General features: G+C 39.2%; 1 protein-coding gene across 1 annotated transcript in view; it reads right to left on the reverse strand.

Annotated features, from left to right (window-relative positions):
* REV3L (REV3 like, DNA directed polymerase zeta catalytic subunit) overlaps positions 1-16870 on the reverse strand; it is a 249830-nt gene that overhangs the window by 45885 nt on the left and 187075 nt on the right. Inside the window, exons 17-21 of the mRNA XM_030556132.1 lie at positions 15116-15308; positions 12693-12804; positions 3349-3464; positions 1977-2095; positions 1093-1211 (exon numbers count right to left, since the gene is read on the reverse strand). Coding sequence (XP_030411992.1) covers positions 1093-1211; positions 1977-2095; positions 3349-3464; positions 12693-12804; positions 15116-15308 — 659 coding nt within the window. The remainder of the gene's footprint in view (positions 1-1092; positions 1212-1976; positions 2096-3348; positions 3465-12692; positions 12805-15115; positions 15309-16870) is intronic.

The following is a 16870-nucleotide window of genomic DNA, read 5'->3' on the forward strand; positions in this document are numbered from 1 at the left end:
CTGCCTTGCTCAGCTCCTAGGAGGAGACATGGCCAGGCAGCATGCTGCCTCCATCTGCAGGCGCTGCTTCTGCAGGCACTGTTCCCAGCCAATGGGAGCTGTGAAGCCGAGGCTCTGGACAGAGGTAGTGCACAGAGTTGCCTGGCCAGGCCTCTGCCTAGGAGCTGAGCGACAAGGATGGCCCTGCTTTTGGGGAGGTGCGGAGTCAGGTAGGGAGCCTGCTGGCCCCACCAACCTCCCATTCCCAACACCCACAGTGCCCCCGGGCCAACTCCCCCGTCTCCTCCCTTGCCTCAAGATTTAGCATATATCAGTAGTTCTCAAACTTTTGTACTGCTGACTCCATTCACATAGCAAGCCTCTGAGTGCAACACCCCCTTATAAATTATAAACACTTTTTAATATATTTAACACCATTATAAATGCTGGATGAAAAGAGCAGTTTGGGGTGGAGGCTGACAGCTTGCGACCCACCATGTAATAACCGCATGACCCCCTGAGGGGTCCTGACCCCCCGTTTGAGAACCCCTGGTATATATACAGTAGAAGTCATGGACAGGTCACGTGCTGTGAATTGCTGTTTACTACCCATGACCTGTCCATGACTTATACTAAAAATACCATTAAAACATAGCCTTATTCATGAGTGACTGGTCAGAGCGCTCATGTATTTAGCTGGGAGTAAATGTGCATACTATAGGCTGTGAGAGCAGACCACGAGTGGATGTTCTGACAGCAAAGCAGTATAAAAGGCACCCCAGGTTAGAGAATTGAAGGGGACACAGTTGTTCGATGATCCAGATTGTATCTTGGGTAATGTCACAACAATGAAAGCTGGATAGGAGGGATAGCTCATTACAAGTCCTTTGATAAACACTGTATGCTAAGTTAAGTGCTCTATAGGAAGTAATGAAAGACTTTAATACAGCACACCATGCCTGTTCACCTGTCTCAAAGCTGCAGCTCACAATCTTGTCTTGTTTTTTCCACAGTTGCTTTTTTATAAATAAAATAGGAAAGCCATACCATACTAAGTTGCGAATCTTGCTTAAAAATATTCTCATAGCAACAGATCATCAGATCATTCATTACCTGTAGATATCTGCCTTGTTGTCAAACCAATCAGACAAAACTCGAGAGGTAAATAGAGGAAAACGCTGATGAAGAACATGAAAACCCACATTTTCAAATGTGTAGTTAGTTAGAGTCACCTAGAAAAATACAAGACTTGATCATGATCTTATATTTTTATAATGCCTTCCTTTCAAAAAACTCCTAAACCTCTTCACACACTAATAATAGATTTATGAACTACAAATAAGAATTTATCATCACTAATGTGCAGTTACCCAGTAGGTAAAATCAAAGCAAATGTTTAACAGTCCACTGCAACAACACACTGTTCATGACAGAAAGGGAAGAATATCTTTCTCCAGATGAAAGTACTGGTGGTAAATAGACTGCAATTACCAAATTAGACCTTGCCCAGGAGTGGGTTACAAGAGGGACTTAATGAGAAGATTAAACGGAATGTAATAGAACAGCAAAACAGTGATGGGGTACGATAGCTCAAAACAGTTCCACAGACTTCAAATATTTCTTTTAGTAAAAGTACCATACTAGCTATCTTGCTAGGGACAGGTAAGCTGTTCTTGAGACACATCTTGGACACAAAGAAGTAAAAAGAAACAGTGTTAAGAAACATTAGTGAAAATCAAAAGGCAATGACTTCAGTATTTTACATTTCAAAACACATTATATGTCTGTTTCTGAAAATAACATTGTTTATCTAAAAAGAGATTTAAAAAGCTTTACAACAACTTGCATGGAAATAAGCACATACTATAGCACAAGTCCCTTCATAAAATTTCTCAACAAAAGATTCCTTAAAAGTTTACGACTAAAAATAATTAAAACCAATTTCTCTCTCTGCTAATCTATTTTGAACATATATATTTTAACTTATTTTACTTTACCTCATTTCTCATCATTCTCCAAAGATTTAGGACAATTCGTCCAACAATATGTATTTCACTCATTGTATCTGACCCATATTCATCTTGCTCAGCTGCAAATCTGTTCTCTTTCTTATCATCTAACGACATGAAAAGAGGATATATTTAGACAACTTATAATATGGTCAACATTACTGCAAGCTATTTCTCTGAGAAGTTCTAGGAGCTTCCTAGGAAAACAGCTTGAATGCATTTAAAATGTGTAGTAGCAGAACTGGAGTTCAAAACCTGAGCATGTGTAGGTGAATGAATGAATGAATATATATATATACTCATTACTCATTAAAAAAAAATTATTACCACCAAAACCCCCCAAAAATCTTTAAACCAAATTCATATCCCCCTAATTTTTCCACTGGTATGTATGCCCATTTGAGACTACAGCTTGGTCTACTTTTATTGAACTGTCCACTGCAAGTCTTTATTCTTAAGGTAAATATATTGGATAAGAGTTGCTGAAATGTTATTTGTATTTGATACTGCACTATAAAAAGGAGGAATATTCCCTATCCTAAATGGCTTCCCCTTGTGATTAAGTCTTGCACTACTGGGTGGAGGGTCTGAGAAAGGAGGATATACAAAACCTTTTACACTGTGACAGTGGGAAAGGAGGCATAAGGCTTTGTTGGTGCAAAGTGAGAGAAAGGGAGATAGGAAGAAAGATTGCAAAGCTGTATAGAGAAGTATTTAACTCTTGGTATTTTAGGCATCACTTTATCACGGGGAGAAAGGCAAAGGGGATGAGGTAATATTTTTTTATTGGACCAACTTCTGCTGGTGAGAGAGACTAGCATTTAAGCTACACAGAGCTCTTCTTCAGCTCTGGGAAAGGTACTCAGTGTGTCGCAGCTAAATAAAAGATGAACCAGATAGTTTTGCATAAGTAGTTGGCACATATTCCAAGGGACGATTCAAGATATTACCTCACCCACCTTGTCTCTCTAAAATCCTGGGACCGACATGGCTAAAACACCACTATATACATGGGCAGAAAGGGAAAGATGACCTCCTTACTCTCAATATTCTTGATTCTTTGAAGTGCTGCAGCATCACAGAGGTGTTCAGAGCTGTTTTAAGAGGTAAGCTAAGATCTTTTCCTAATCTCCCCCCAACTTTGGGGCCAAAACCCATTCAACATAAAAAATAAAATAAAATAAACCATCACTAAAGAAAACCCGTACCTCCTATTTTTTTTGTTTTTTAACTTTTGTGGTTGCACCTATGTACCTGCATAATAGCAGATATCCACCAAAGAAAAAATAAAGTAAAAGCATATTACCTTTTACCTAATGATATCAGCAGGGGCTGTATTAGTGTCTATAATATAACCCACCTGGTACACGAGAGATCATCTGGCATAAATCAACACTTAGCGCAGCAGCCCTCTGTAAGAGGTAACCCCAGGAATGCATTTGGACTTCATATCCTAACATCATATCTGGGTCATATCTAAAATGGGAAAAAAGAAAATAAGCTTCATGACATCAAAACATTTTTTTGTGGGACAGTGTGGACTTGATCCTGCTCGTGCTGAAGTCAAGAACAAAACCACCAACGATTTCAATGAAAGCTTGGTCTGGTTCTTCATTGACCACACATACAAATCTTGGAGATTTAATAAGTAAAATATATTTTATTATAAACAATATTATTGACAGAGTAATTGCTAACTCTTTTTAAAAAAAACAAAAACAAAAAACAAAATAGGGATCTCACCAGTTTTTTGGAAAGTAATATTAGATTTCACGTATGTGAAATCTGACTAGTGGGACAAGACATAACAATTAAATTGTGGTCCAGTAACTTCAGCAAACTTGTTGTGAGCAGTCAAACAGATTACTATGGCAAAATACTTCTATATTGCTTCCTTGAGAGGAAATTAATCCTGAATCTGTCTGGAATTTTGGTACTCTTCTTAGAGTAGAGGAGAGAAGGCAGTTTTGCAGCTAAAAAACACAAAACTAGATTCTCAGGAGACCAGAGTTCTATTCCAAGCTCTGCTACAGACTTCTTATGTAAACTTGGGCAAGTCTCTTAACCATTCTGTACCTGTTTCCCCATCTGCAAAGCGGAGCTAATTCTCCTACCACTACTACCTATATCTTCTCCTGTAAAACCTGCAGTTCTATAGGAGAAAACATATTGGATTTTTCTATTAAAAGTGCCTGTATGCTTTGCAGTTACCAATGTTTCACTATTATTGTCTTGTATTTTATAATAATTAAACACAGATGATTTCTAATGGTAAAACTTTACATTGGAAGGCTTGATACTAACTGCTAATTCTGAGAAATTTCTGGAGTTGTCAAAATTGAAATATGGAAACAGGCATCCAAAAAAACTACAGAAGGAAGTTAATTCCCCAGGTGTGTGCGTCTACTGCCTGTGTTTGCATAGAGAAAAACTGGATATTTTTAACATTCCCTCAATTATTTTTGAACAATGATATTTTGTTTCATATGAACCATGAGCCAAGACTCATTTTTACTTCAATTGTGAATAACAGTGGGATACTTCAGAAAGTTACGGCAAATCCCTTTGAAATGATTAGTCTGAGGTAATGTCTGAACCTATTAGCTTTGCATCTATCACTTTAGTTGGGCTCTTACACAAATGGATACAAGTTATACCTGAAATATTCTATACATACTAGTTTTGTAAAACTCGTGATACTCCCTACCTCCATCTGTACAGTGGTGGCATTGATTTGATTTTGAGACAATTTATTTTAAGTTATTATTTTTATTTTAAATTTTCTAACAGTTCAGGGGTGTTCTAAGAGGTGAGCTAAGATCTTTAGCACTTCGGGACTATAACTAATTTTTTTTGTGTAACATAGCAGTTACAGTTTGCCTCTTTTCTTTGATACCAGAAGCAGGGCCGGCTCCAGACACCAGCACAGCAGGTACTTGGGGTGGCCAATAGTAAAGGGAGGCACGCCCGGCTCTTGGGTGGCAATTCAGTCCCTCTCGGAGGGAAGGGCCTGCCACTGAATTGCCTCCAAAGAAGGAAGCACCATTGGTGATCACAGCTTTTTTTTTCCCCCTCGCTGCTTGGGGTAGCAAAAACGCTGGAGTTGGCCCTGATCAGAAGGTTCTTTGCTTCTGGACTTAGGAAATGTGGATCAAGATGATTGAATTCTGATCTCTTTTCGACTTGTGATGACTGGCTTGCAATGAGTGGTAAGCACATATATCTATTTGGAACGTCTGCTGAGCAAATGGATGAAGCTAGCTTAGAGTTCCTTACAGCGACAGAAAAACATGCTAAAAGAGTTAGCATCATTTGTTGCTTTGGAGAATGTAACCATCAAGTTTCCAAAATTGTAAGTATTTTCCACCTAAGTCGGGGGGGAAAGATTTCTTTGATGGTCTTAAATAATGATAAATTTAACCTTACAGAACGATCAGCTTTCACATTAATTCTGGCAACTATCTTAGCAGTGGGATTTCCCAATATGAGAATTGGTTACTCAGTCTAGTAGGTTTTCTTGAACAGAGGGCAATTTGTTAAATTTATTTTCACACTTGAAAACTGGTGTCACATTGTCAAACATGGGAAGGGCAATAGCTTTCACCCAAATCACCTTGTTATGATAAAGGCAGGCTCCACAGGCAGGCAGGCACTTGGATGAAAGAACTTCCAGGAAATGACTGTGTTGCATTAAGTAATGTTCATGACTCAAGGAAGTTGCCCTTCTCTTTGAGTCAGTACAGAACAGATACCCTATTAGAAGGCACTCTTCAGTATAAAACATAAGACCAATTTCCTCACCAATAGTAGTAAATGAAGATTCTGTCTTCCCTTCTTCAGCAACACTTTTGGTGTAAAAAGTGATGGAATGACAATGGATCTGTTATATATCATATCAGAACAAATCTTTTTTTTGCCTACACAGGTTAATTGGTAGAAAGACTTTCTACATCACTAACAGAGCTCTGGAATTCTGATATACTTTTCTTTACATCCTCTGACAACATTTAAGAGTTTAGCGTCTGTTTATCTTTCAAGAGATTGTGTGTGTACAGTCAATACCATAGTTTCCTGGCTGGAAGATTATGTTTGAGAGATTTACCAGTTTTTCAGTCAGAATAGATATTTTAGGAGTCTGGCTCAATGTGTGTCATTACTCTGACAACCTCATATTCATTGTACCTTAAACATTCCCTGGGAACAAAAAATTCCTTTCTTCAGCAGAGGCAGCCCTATCTACTATTCTATGGGAAAATAGTCAAGCAATTCTTTTGATTACTAACAGAGATAAAAATGCTGGCTATGATGCTGAAGAAAATTTCTTTCATCGTATTTACAAAGAAAATAACTGAGAAAAAGGGTCATACATAGCTCATACTTTAATTGCTCAGTTTTACATTTCTTTTTCATCCTACCCCCTCATTGGTTTATGTGAAATTTTGTCTTGCAGTTTCCATTCTCAAAAAGCCCATGCTGTCTTCTTCACTAGTCAAGAAATCTTATTAAGAGACACATTATTTGGGCCAGTTTTTGTACCAGCTAGAAACTAACGAGTTCCAGTAACTGAAAGCTGTTGACTGGGAAAAAAGTGAGAGAGATGGTAGGCATGCAGGCCACATGGTCTGAGGTAGGTCAGTACAGAGTACCTTCTGGCTGATAACATTGGCAAAATAAAAAGATGGGCATCAAAACTATCTTGCATGCCATTGCCAATCTTTCTGCAGAGATGGAAAGTAGCATTTGTAGTGTCAGGATTTACACATGCAATATTAGTAACAATCCAATCATCCTGGCTGTAACGAGAAGAAATATGATCATTTTCCTCTCTAGACAGAACGAGTCACTCCATACTAGTTTTGCTGCTATGTCATCTCCTCTCTTTCCATTCTGTAGTAAACATTTCTTTTTATTTCAGTGAATTGTTTCTTCTTTTCTTTTTTTAATGTAAGTTTTTCCTGACTGCTCATTTTCCTCTAGCTAATATTGGGGAAAATGAAGGAAAGAGTGCAGGCCAGACCTACAATACAGACAGAAGAGGGAGTTGTCTAGGGCTGCAAAATATTTAGTGAACAGTAACTGCAAACTGAAAACTCTGGGGAGCTTTTTCCAGTTTTCCTTGGGCAAGAAAACTCAAGAGCTGGTACTGGAAAGTAAGAAGGGATTCTTAGAGGAAGATGCTACTGACCCAGGTTAAAGTTATTTCAGTGAAGTTTATTTTAAGGCAGATGCAGGGGATTTTTCCCCTTGCAACTTGATGTTAAATCTTTTTGACCTCCTGAAATGGTGCTAGGACACTTATGAGAAACAAAATAAAATATTATGTGTCTAATATGAAAATTTGGTTAATTCAATGTTTATGCAGCCCTTTACACGTAAAAGCACTATGGACAAGACTTAAGTGCTAAGAATTATTGTTTATTATGGCAAAATCTGCTACAATTTTTAAAAAGTGACTTTCTCATACAATCTTCAAGGAGATTGTGTTCTCTTATATCCTGGTATATTATATTTCATATCTTCTCTCAGAAGCCACTCTCTGCTTTCTCACTCTGGGAGAAGGAGAAGGGGGGCAGATGGCTGGTGGACCATACAGCAGTGAATCCACTGACTCTGTCCATGCTCTTTCTATTCCTGATTTCCTTAGCTCTGTTTCATGCAGAGGAGTATGTATGCCTGTGTAAACTCCCCAAATCCTGCTTCTCCCCCTCCATGCAGCAGAACAGCACCTTTTCTATTGTATTTAGGGACCTCTATACCTGCAGCAAAGAGGCAGCATTTGCCTTAAATGTGAAAGAAAGAGGCCCATAACATTTAATTTCTCTTTCATGGGAATCCACTGCTCCATCAGGCCTGGCAAGCTTAAGTTTTTCCATCTTTTTCAAGTCGTTGAGGCAAAATGGCTTGCAATTTTAGCCTTCTCTTATCTTCTCTAGAAGCCTGTTTTAGAGCATCCTCTAGTGGTTTGCCTATTGAATTGCAGGCACAGCTCTCCCAAGTTTTCTACTTTTGGGTTCTTAGACAAGAAGTTCTCTTAGTTTTTTTCAAGTACACTTTTCCAGTTTTTTCCCTCTCCCTGCAGACTAGCCTCCATCTGATAGGAAGAGGGTCTATCAGAGTGGGACAGGGATTCCTTTAGCTTAACAGCAGATCCCCATGCTCCGTATCAGCAGAAGTTGAGCTGTCCCAACAGCAACTCCAAAGAACCTAGAGTTCCTGCACTCGCCTCTCTGTGAGGGTAGATCATCTTCACTGGTTGCGCAAAGATGGGGAGGGGCTGCTTTATAGCTGTTATCTGGCTTCTTGGCACATTTTATGCCCAAGTCCTCGTTTTTTGCCTGAGCATCATCTCCACATCACTGCAGCCAACACAGGACAGGTCAAAGAGGGAATTTTGGGCTCTGTGCGAGTTCCCTCCCACCCCAAGACTGCTCTGAGCACCTCAAGGAGGGCCTAGGAACTGTCCTTTTCAGTGACTCACTCCCACTGAAATTTACTCTTCAGTTTCTCTGAGAGTTCACCCTCCCAGGCTGTGTCTGCTCAGAGATAGTTTCTTGCACCTCCTGAATCTCAAACCTCATGTTATTCAATATCTTGATAACCTTCTAGAATGAGGAGGATTTGCTGGTTCCCTCTCCTCTCAAGTGCCTCCCTTTATCAGTCTCCACAAAGAGTTAAGCCATGAAGATACCCCTAGCTGTGAGTGCTCCTACTCTCCTCAGACAGCTCACACTCCAGCAGTCTCTCAGGACAGCTGGAATCCGCAGTAAAAATAAAAACATTTTGCCAAAATCAATTCTTCTGTAACACCCTTAACATGAAGAAACAGGCAGCTGCAGCTCAACATTTGGACACACCATTTTTAGGAGCACCCTTTGAGGTGAAACTTCTCCAGTTTTAGAAAAAGTTCTGAAAAAATCTATAAATTTTTTAATAAAATCATGCCTACCAATCCACCTCTAGATCCTAGAATGTGCTTCAGCTCTTTTTGCTACAGCTTTCAGTAATACCAGAGCTGTCAATAATTCCATCCACTGTGTCCCATCAAGGCCAAGAACTAATAAGAGGGCATTATGCCAGAGAGGATCCTCTCCAAGACAACAAAGCCATGCCAACTCATGTTTGCCATTCCCTTGGCGGAACGTTCAAGAAATTCTTTGCAACGTGGGCTGGTTTCATTTCAGACAGATGGGCTCTCAGTATTATGAGAAAAGATCTCTTCAATAACTTTTGAGCACCACGAATTTTTCTATCATTTCCTTTGCCACAAGACCTTGTGAAAACCAAAAGGTATTCTAGATAGTATCTTGAAACCTCACTCCTTTGGCATAATCTCCCAGTTCTAACGCAAGAGGCTTTGGTTTCTATTCCAACTTCTTTGGGGGTATTCAAAATATCTTGAAGTTTTCAGCATAGAAACACTTGTGCTTTATGAGTCAGGAGAAACACCCCGGATTTCTTATGCACCATGGACCTCAAGAAGGCTTATCTTCACATGCCAATATGCCCCATCATTGAAAAATGTCAATGCTTTACCATCAGGGACAATCATTATCAATTCAAGACAATGCCTTTCAGCCTTTCATCTGCTCCACAGGCATTTACCAAACGGATGGTTATCTTGTTGGTCAATCTGACATGAGGGTATTCAGATCTACCACTGTGGATGAACTATTGGCATAGATGCAATTGTATGAGGCTTCACAGTTGCTGAATTTTCTGTAGCAATACTTGAGATGATCTGTAATGAGTGCTCTAATTACATCACAAGAGCTCTTATTTCTGTGGACCACTTTTCAGAACTGACATTGGACTAGTGGTGTTGCCTGAAGAAAAAAAAATTCAGGAAAAAAGTTAGGACTTCACTCATTTATTGTTCTTCACTCTATAGGTTTCAACATACTAATGACTCCAGCTAGTTTTCTGGGTGATGTTTCACCTCCACAACTTCATAATGGAACTATCAAAATTCACGAAACAGATCTGCTGTCAGTTCTAAACAATAAATGCTGAGCTCCCTCTCCTGCTAGAGACCCCCAGGTCATTTGTTAAGGGCAAATCATTGGCAGATCCAACAGCAATTTGTATGATGAACAACAGATTGTTCAGACAGGAAACTCTTATGGGTTTGCATACAACAGAAAGCAAATAGTCCTGTCCCCGCACAGCAGTCCTAGCCTGGCACCAATGCCATGGATCTGCAAATGATGGGGAATGCATCAGTCAGCTTTCTTTGATATGTTTTTCCAGAGTTCATAACCAATCACGTGGAAAATGATGAAACCACTGTGGCTCATTCTCAATCACCAAGGCAGAACAAGAAGCAAAATCCTAAACAGAAATCTGGAAGACTTTTACTGCACATCTGGATGTCTACCTCTATGTCACATACATCTGGAGTAAGACCAAGAAATAAGCCAATTGGCTCCGCTGCTGTGGGTTGGACCTGGGAACTGAACTATTAAGTCCTGGATTGCTTGGAGATGGTTCTTCCCACAAGTAGATTTGTTTGCTGTCCAATGCATCAGGAAGTTAATAAATTTTGTTCCTGGCAGTGGCAACCCACAAGCCCACTGAACAGATGTGCTTGTCATTCCCATTGTCAGGTCTCCAGAGTTATACAGAGATACTACAGAGATAGTCAGAAAGATCAACAAGAAAAAATGTGCAGTCATACTGATTATTCCATTTTGGTCCAAAGCAGCTATAGTTCCCCAGTCTAATGCAAAGGTCAGCATGCCAGCCAGGGACTTTATCAGCTTCTTAGAAATTAATTCATGACAGTCTTCTATCTCATCTAGGTCTTGAATCTCTGAGAGTTGTTCCCTGGATCCTGAACAGTAACGTTTCCTAGAATATGATCTGGTTGATTTCTACCTCAACTGCATGAAATTCTTCATCAGTTGGTCTTACCAGGTCAACAGGAGAATCTGGTATTTGTGGTGCACTAATCAGAAAAACCCTCTAACACTGGCAACAAAAGACTTTTTGAAAATGTTCCCAGTACTAAGTGTTCTCACTAAAGCTCCTTTTGAGCCCCAAGAGAAACTTCTGTCTGCTAATCTTTGTTCACCTTCCTTTCAGTGATCACATCAGTAAGAAAATTCCCTCTCAAGCATCTTTACTTCCCCAACTCAAAGTAGTAATTGAGGCTAACCACTGATTTTGCATATAAAAATCCCACAGACTTCCATTTAATCTTATCAATATTCTTATACTCTTTCTGCCCAAAGTCTACACATGCTGAAAGAGAAAACAGATACACACAAAGGATGTGTCTAAATGGTAAAATTCTATTTACACAGAACTACACCTACAGGAAGTTTGATGCCCTACTGGTAGTATACAGGGGAAAGGTGGGACTAAGAAGGATAATGTAAGACATCACAGTCCCCCCCGCCCCCCTCTCTGGATTCAGTCTGTAATCTTCAAGGAATACAAGTTACCTAAAGCAATTTCAGAGGATAAGTGCTGACTCCAACAGGTGTACTAGCACACTGTGGGCAAAGAGACAAAGCCTCTTATGAAGAGATTTGCCAGGCAAGCTATATGGTTGTTGGTACATTTCTTCACAAAGCACTACAAAATAAGTATCCTTTCTTCATCCAATGATGCCTTCAGATATACAAATGTTGAGTCTTCCATTGGTGGTGATCTTCATGAATAAATCAAAACTTCTAACTGCTGTGATATCTTTGACATGTTGTTTACATGCTGGCATTTGATTTCTTTTTAAATTTCCTCACTACTTCCAGTGGTTTCCCAAGGCAGATGGAGCACCAGATTTCCAAGAAAGATAAAGATAAAATTAGTTTCCTTACCTGTAATTTTGTCTTCTCTGATTAGGTATCTGCTGCTCTGTTAGCACCCACCCTATGTTGGTTGCTTTCAGCAACTCTTTTTGTATTCTGGCTTCATGGGCTTGGTCAATGTCATTCTCCTCAGAGGTTTTCTGGTTGAAGAGAGAGAGAATTGCAAATGTACTCTGCCTAGTACACATTTTGTCTTCAGAATGTACTCCAGCCAGATGATTCAGGGTTTAGTCTGCTTATTTTTCTTTGTGACTATGCCTTTCGCAGCTTTGGCAGTAGGGCCTTACGGAGAGATGTGCCTGCAGTTCCACGGTTACACCACCAGAGGGTGCTGTAAAGCAGGCGTTCAAAACTTGGAAGAGAAAAACCCTGCAGTTTTCCAATCCTAATAGAGCAAGGGATTCCCATTCAGAGAAGACAAATTTATGGGTAAGGTAACTAGTTTTTATCTACAGGTTATGCTCATCTACCCGTATAAATTTCTGTGTGGAAAGTATTTTGCCACAAAGAACCTGCAAAAACGTCTTCCTATCTTGGGGTTTTCTATAGTTCTCATCACCGTAATACTGAATATTTTGAGAATTCAAGACTGAAATGCATATACTGAACTCTGAGATTAAGAGGAAAGATTATAAATTTACAGGATTACTGATAGGAGTGTTTAGGTTGGCGGCTTTAGCTCAGTTGACTAAAAGGCTCTTCTTATATGCCTGGAATAAGAGGAAAAGAAAAACAGATGTTTTTATTCAAGAGACCACCATGCTCGTCCATTCTAGAAATGAGCCTTTGGGGAAAAACAACAACAATCAACATTTGAGAGAGTGGCTGGGGCTGAAAGAACTAAATCTGCTGTACCATGCCTGAAAAATAAAAGCAGAACACACAGATATGCTACCTTTTTACAATATTCACTACTTCCTGGAAAAGAGCTCTCTCATCAGCAGCATAAATGACTTCTAGTCCTGTAATTCCAGATCTTGTGAGCAAAGGGGCTTGGTCTCTGCTACCTAGAAAACAAGTGAAATAATCATTAATTTTTAGGACAAACTCCACAACTCTCTCTTATTCTTTAAAATAAAACATACAACTCAAATCCTTTGAACAGAGAAAATCATTTCTGTCTCTACAAAGTACATTCATATCTGTCTTAATATTGATTAAAAATTACTAATACAATTAATCCTTCTCCAGATTATTTCTGTTCTCAAAGGTGGGTTTTAGGTACAAGTTTTCAGTTTTTTTCACTTTGCAAGTTGTTCAGTGAAGAAGAGAGAATTTTCTAGAAATTCCCAAAGATAAACAAATTTGACCCAAGGAAAAATGTTAGCATTTTACATCCACAACAGTCAGGCCAAGAAGTATATCTGAAGAAAAATGTTAAAGAACTGTACTGCATCTTATGTTTTATATTCTTCATGCAAAATATCTATTTTAATTAACTACATTACACTTGTTTAGACGGGTTCTTGGCAAAGTGTTTTGAATATGAAAATCCCTATACAACATAGTACACTTTTTAGAACACCAAAAACCTCTCTCTGACTCTAGGAAATAAAAAATAACTAATTAGAGAGGAAGAGTATTGAAGCAGAACAACTGTGTCTTCAAAATTCCCTTACATATCAGATCATAACATCTCTGATTAAACTAATGAACTGGAGTTTTAAAAGAAGCTTGATAAAAGATGAATACATTAGACCACATTAGCTCAAAAAATAATTCTGTGCATTTTCAGAATTAAAAATACAGGCTGTCACTTAAAATGCAATAATGTAAAATGATGTGCAGCTCAGTCTCAAGTCACTCCTCAAGGAGTACGACAAGCTCTTCACTAAGAAAACAGTGAGAGCACTTTCCAATAAAAGGAAGAAAGATCATCACAACATTTACATGAACTACCTCATTTTATCACTAAATAAGTTCTGCAGATCAGTATGTCTGATTTTTCAATATACTACTAGTCTTATCCACAAAGAGTTTTCTTCACAGTATTTCAGAGCAGTTCCTAAGGAGCCATAACAGCCTCTCATGACAACTCTCACTTAGTACAATAATTAAGTTAATTAAAAATACTAACAAAGAAACAAATACAGAATAAGCTACATTAAAAGTAATATTAGGGACTTCACCTAAATCTATAAAATTCCTGCAATATCTTAACAAAGAAGCAGGTGAAGGATGGAACTGTTGCCTTAAGACTAAATTTCTTTTTTATTGGTAGGTTTTAGGCTACGCCTTTATTGTTAGACAGTATTTTGTGGTTTAATATACAGCTATAATGCCACTTTATTTTTTTAATTCCCCAGAAAAAATCTTAAAAGAAACAGGACTTTTTTTAATAGTCTAAACCAGTGGTACTCAACCTTTAACAGCTGGAGAGCCACTTCACCATTAAATGGAGTTGCAGAGCACCTTAAAATCAAGTACCGACATTCTGATATTTGTGTCATGATGTTTCCTCAATGTCTGATGATGAGGCAGTGTCACATCATCATCATCTATTGACACACCATGACACGACACATCATCCCCTCTCCCAGCAGCTCGCTCTCTCTCTTCATCCCCTCCTGGTTCCTGGGAAGGAGGAGTGTCGGTCTCTCCCCATTCTGCCCCCCGGCTGCTGGGTGGGAGGTGATTTCTACTCTTACCTGTGGGGGGATCCCAGCAGCTCCTTTTCTTTCCCCCTTTGGGAGGGGGAACTTCAGCGACTCCCACACTGCTGGTCCATTTGCTCAGTGCTCCCCGCGCTGCCTGATAGAGTGGAGCGCCGATCAGATGCCTACATTGCGAGAGCCGCCTGTAGGGCCATGAAGAGCCACATCCGGCTCTAGAGCCACAGGTTGAGTATCACTGGTCTAAACAAAGCCAAAAAGGTACAATACAATAAGGGCCCCTGTTCAGATCCTAAAAGGATCAGATAAAACCACAAATATAACCCTTATGTAAAATATTAAACATACTGTCTTGATTTAACATTTTCTATTTGTAGCTAGCCAGCGATTTCAGCAGGAGACTAAGGCAAATTTTCCTCTTTACACCTCTAGAAGACTGCAGGAGCTTGCTCACAAGTACACAAACACAGGTCTACTGCATACATGTATCATATCTGTGGTTTACAACCCATGCGATGGTTCATAGGAAGATATAAGCATGAAAACTCTACCTATGCTTAATATGGCCTTTCATCCAATACTCACAAGAGGAAATTAAATGCGTTAAAACAATACTAGAGAACCATATTTGATCGTTGCTTGCTAATGCTTCATTTTTACATGATACAGATTTTGGTAAAGTACTCTAAGAAAAAAAAGTAGGAACCTTGGCTTGAGATTGTTCTGTCTTTATCAATCACTATAGCACCAGTGATTTCTCTTTTATCAGTATTTGGCAGTGCTGCGTCAGATGAGATGCAGAAGAATAAAGCACAGATAGGATCAAACTCAGGGTCTGGCTCCAAGTCTCGTCTGGTTCGAGCATGTAACTCCATACTGATGAGTGTAAGGTTTTGGACCTACATCAAAAAAACCAAAACCCAAGTACAAGTTTATATTTTGTGGCTCTCTTCAAACAACTAAATTTCACACAGTTTTGAAAGAAGCAGATTATTCATACAATGAAATCATTATAAGCAAGGGTCCAATACATTTATATAAAACTACTTACTCATCAGAGGTAAAAACAGCTGACTAAGCCTACATTTTCAGAATCTGTTTTAAAAAAAATATTGTTTTGTGCCGGGTTACCAATAGACAACTGATTTTTAAGTAAACTAACTTGGAACAATTGCATTGCCCGAGACCAGGATGTTGTCCCACAGTTTCATGCTGCTGGTGAGTGACTGGTGCCCCATCAGCGTGTTCAGGCAGTTACCACTCTCCATGTCCCACATCTGGATCGACGTGTCCAGGGAGCCAATCACAATCCCGGATCGATGTGTCCAGGGAGTCACTCACAGTGTGCGTGGACATGTTGATCTGGGTATGGGACATGGACAGTGGTAACTGCCTACACACGCTGATGGGGCACCAGCCGCTCACCAGCGGCATGAAGCTGCGGGTAAGCATCCTGGTCTCAGGCAATGCAAATTCTACAGTCAAGATCTGGGACATCAAGACAGACCAGTGCCTGCAAATGCTGCAGGGGCCCAGCAAGCACCAGAATGCCATCACCTGCCTCCAGTTCAGCTCCAAGTTCATGGTGACTAGCTTGGATAACGGCACCATCGAGCTGCCACAGGACTCATTGTTGCTTTTTACATATTGAATGTTTGTTTTCTAATGGGAACTGTTCTCATGGTCCTTTAAGTCTTGATTAAACATTTCAAATAGCAATACCAAGAACATGAAAGTTACATAATCCATAATATTAAGTTATAACACTTTTGACTTCCATACCATTTTCCATCAGAGAATCTCAAACTGCTTTACAAATCTTATTGAATTTAGCCTCAACATTTGTGTGCAACAAAGTATGACCTCAGCTCCATTTTTTTACAGATGGGGGAACAGGCATAGAGAGATTAAGTGATTTGGAAACAATTCAGAGAGGTTGTGACAGAATCTTAAACAAAATACCCGGGACCACAAGACCATCCTTCCATTTAGTTGGTCAATGGACATACAAAAACTTGGTAATTCTACACTATAACATGAATATAGGGTTATTCCATGTATTTTTTGTATTTTCCATTTTCTCTGCAAAATGACATTTTCATTTTGAATAAAGAAATGTGGGTATTTGTTAATAAATTCCTTGCTTATCCCATATAGTTAGGAATCTAGCTTTTAAAAAAGAAAACAAAGCTTAGAAGTTTTAAGGAAGAAAAAAAAAATCCTGTTTCCTCTTTTAGAATGCGCAATAATTAGCATCCAAAAGAGACTCAGATTCTTCCTCCTTGTTGAACAGGGAGTGCCCACTGGGGAAGAATATGAGAAGACACAAGTAATACTCCTTTGTTTTATAACGGAAGGTCATTTCAAGTATGAAAGTCAGTTTGCTTGTTTGCAGATTAAGGGGATAAAAAACTGGATATGGAAGAATCAGAGGACTGGAGTTCAAGTGACTCTAGCAGGT

The sequence above is a fragment of the Gopherus evgoodei genome, chromosome 3 (assembly GCF_007399415.2).
Source record: "Gopherus evgoodei ecotype Sinaloan lineage chromosome 3, rGopEvg1_v1.p, whole genome shotgun sequence".
NCBI classification, from domain to species: Eukaryota; Metazoa; Chordata; order Testudines; family Testudinidae; genus Gopherus; species Gopherus evgoodei.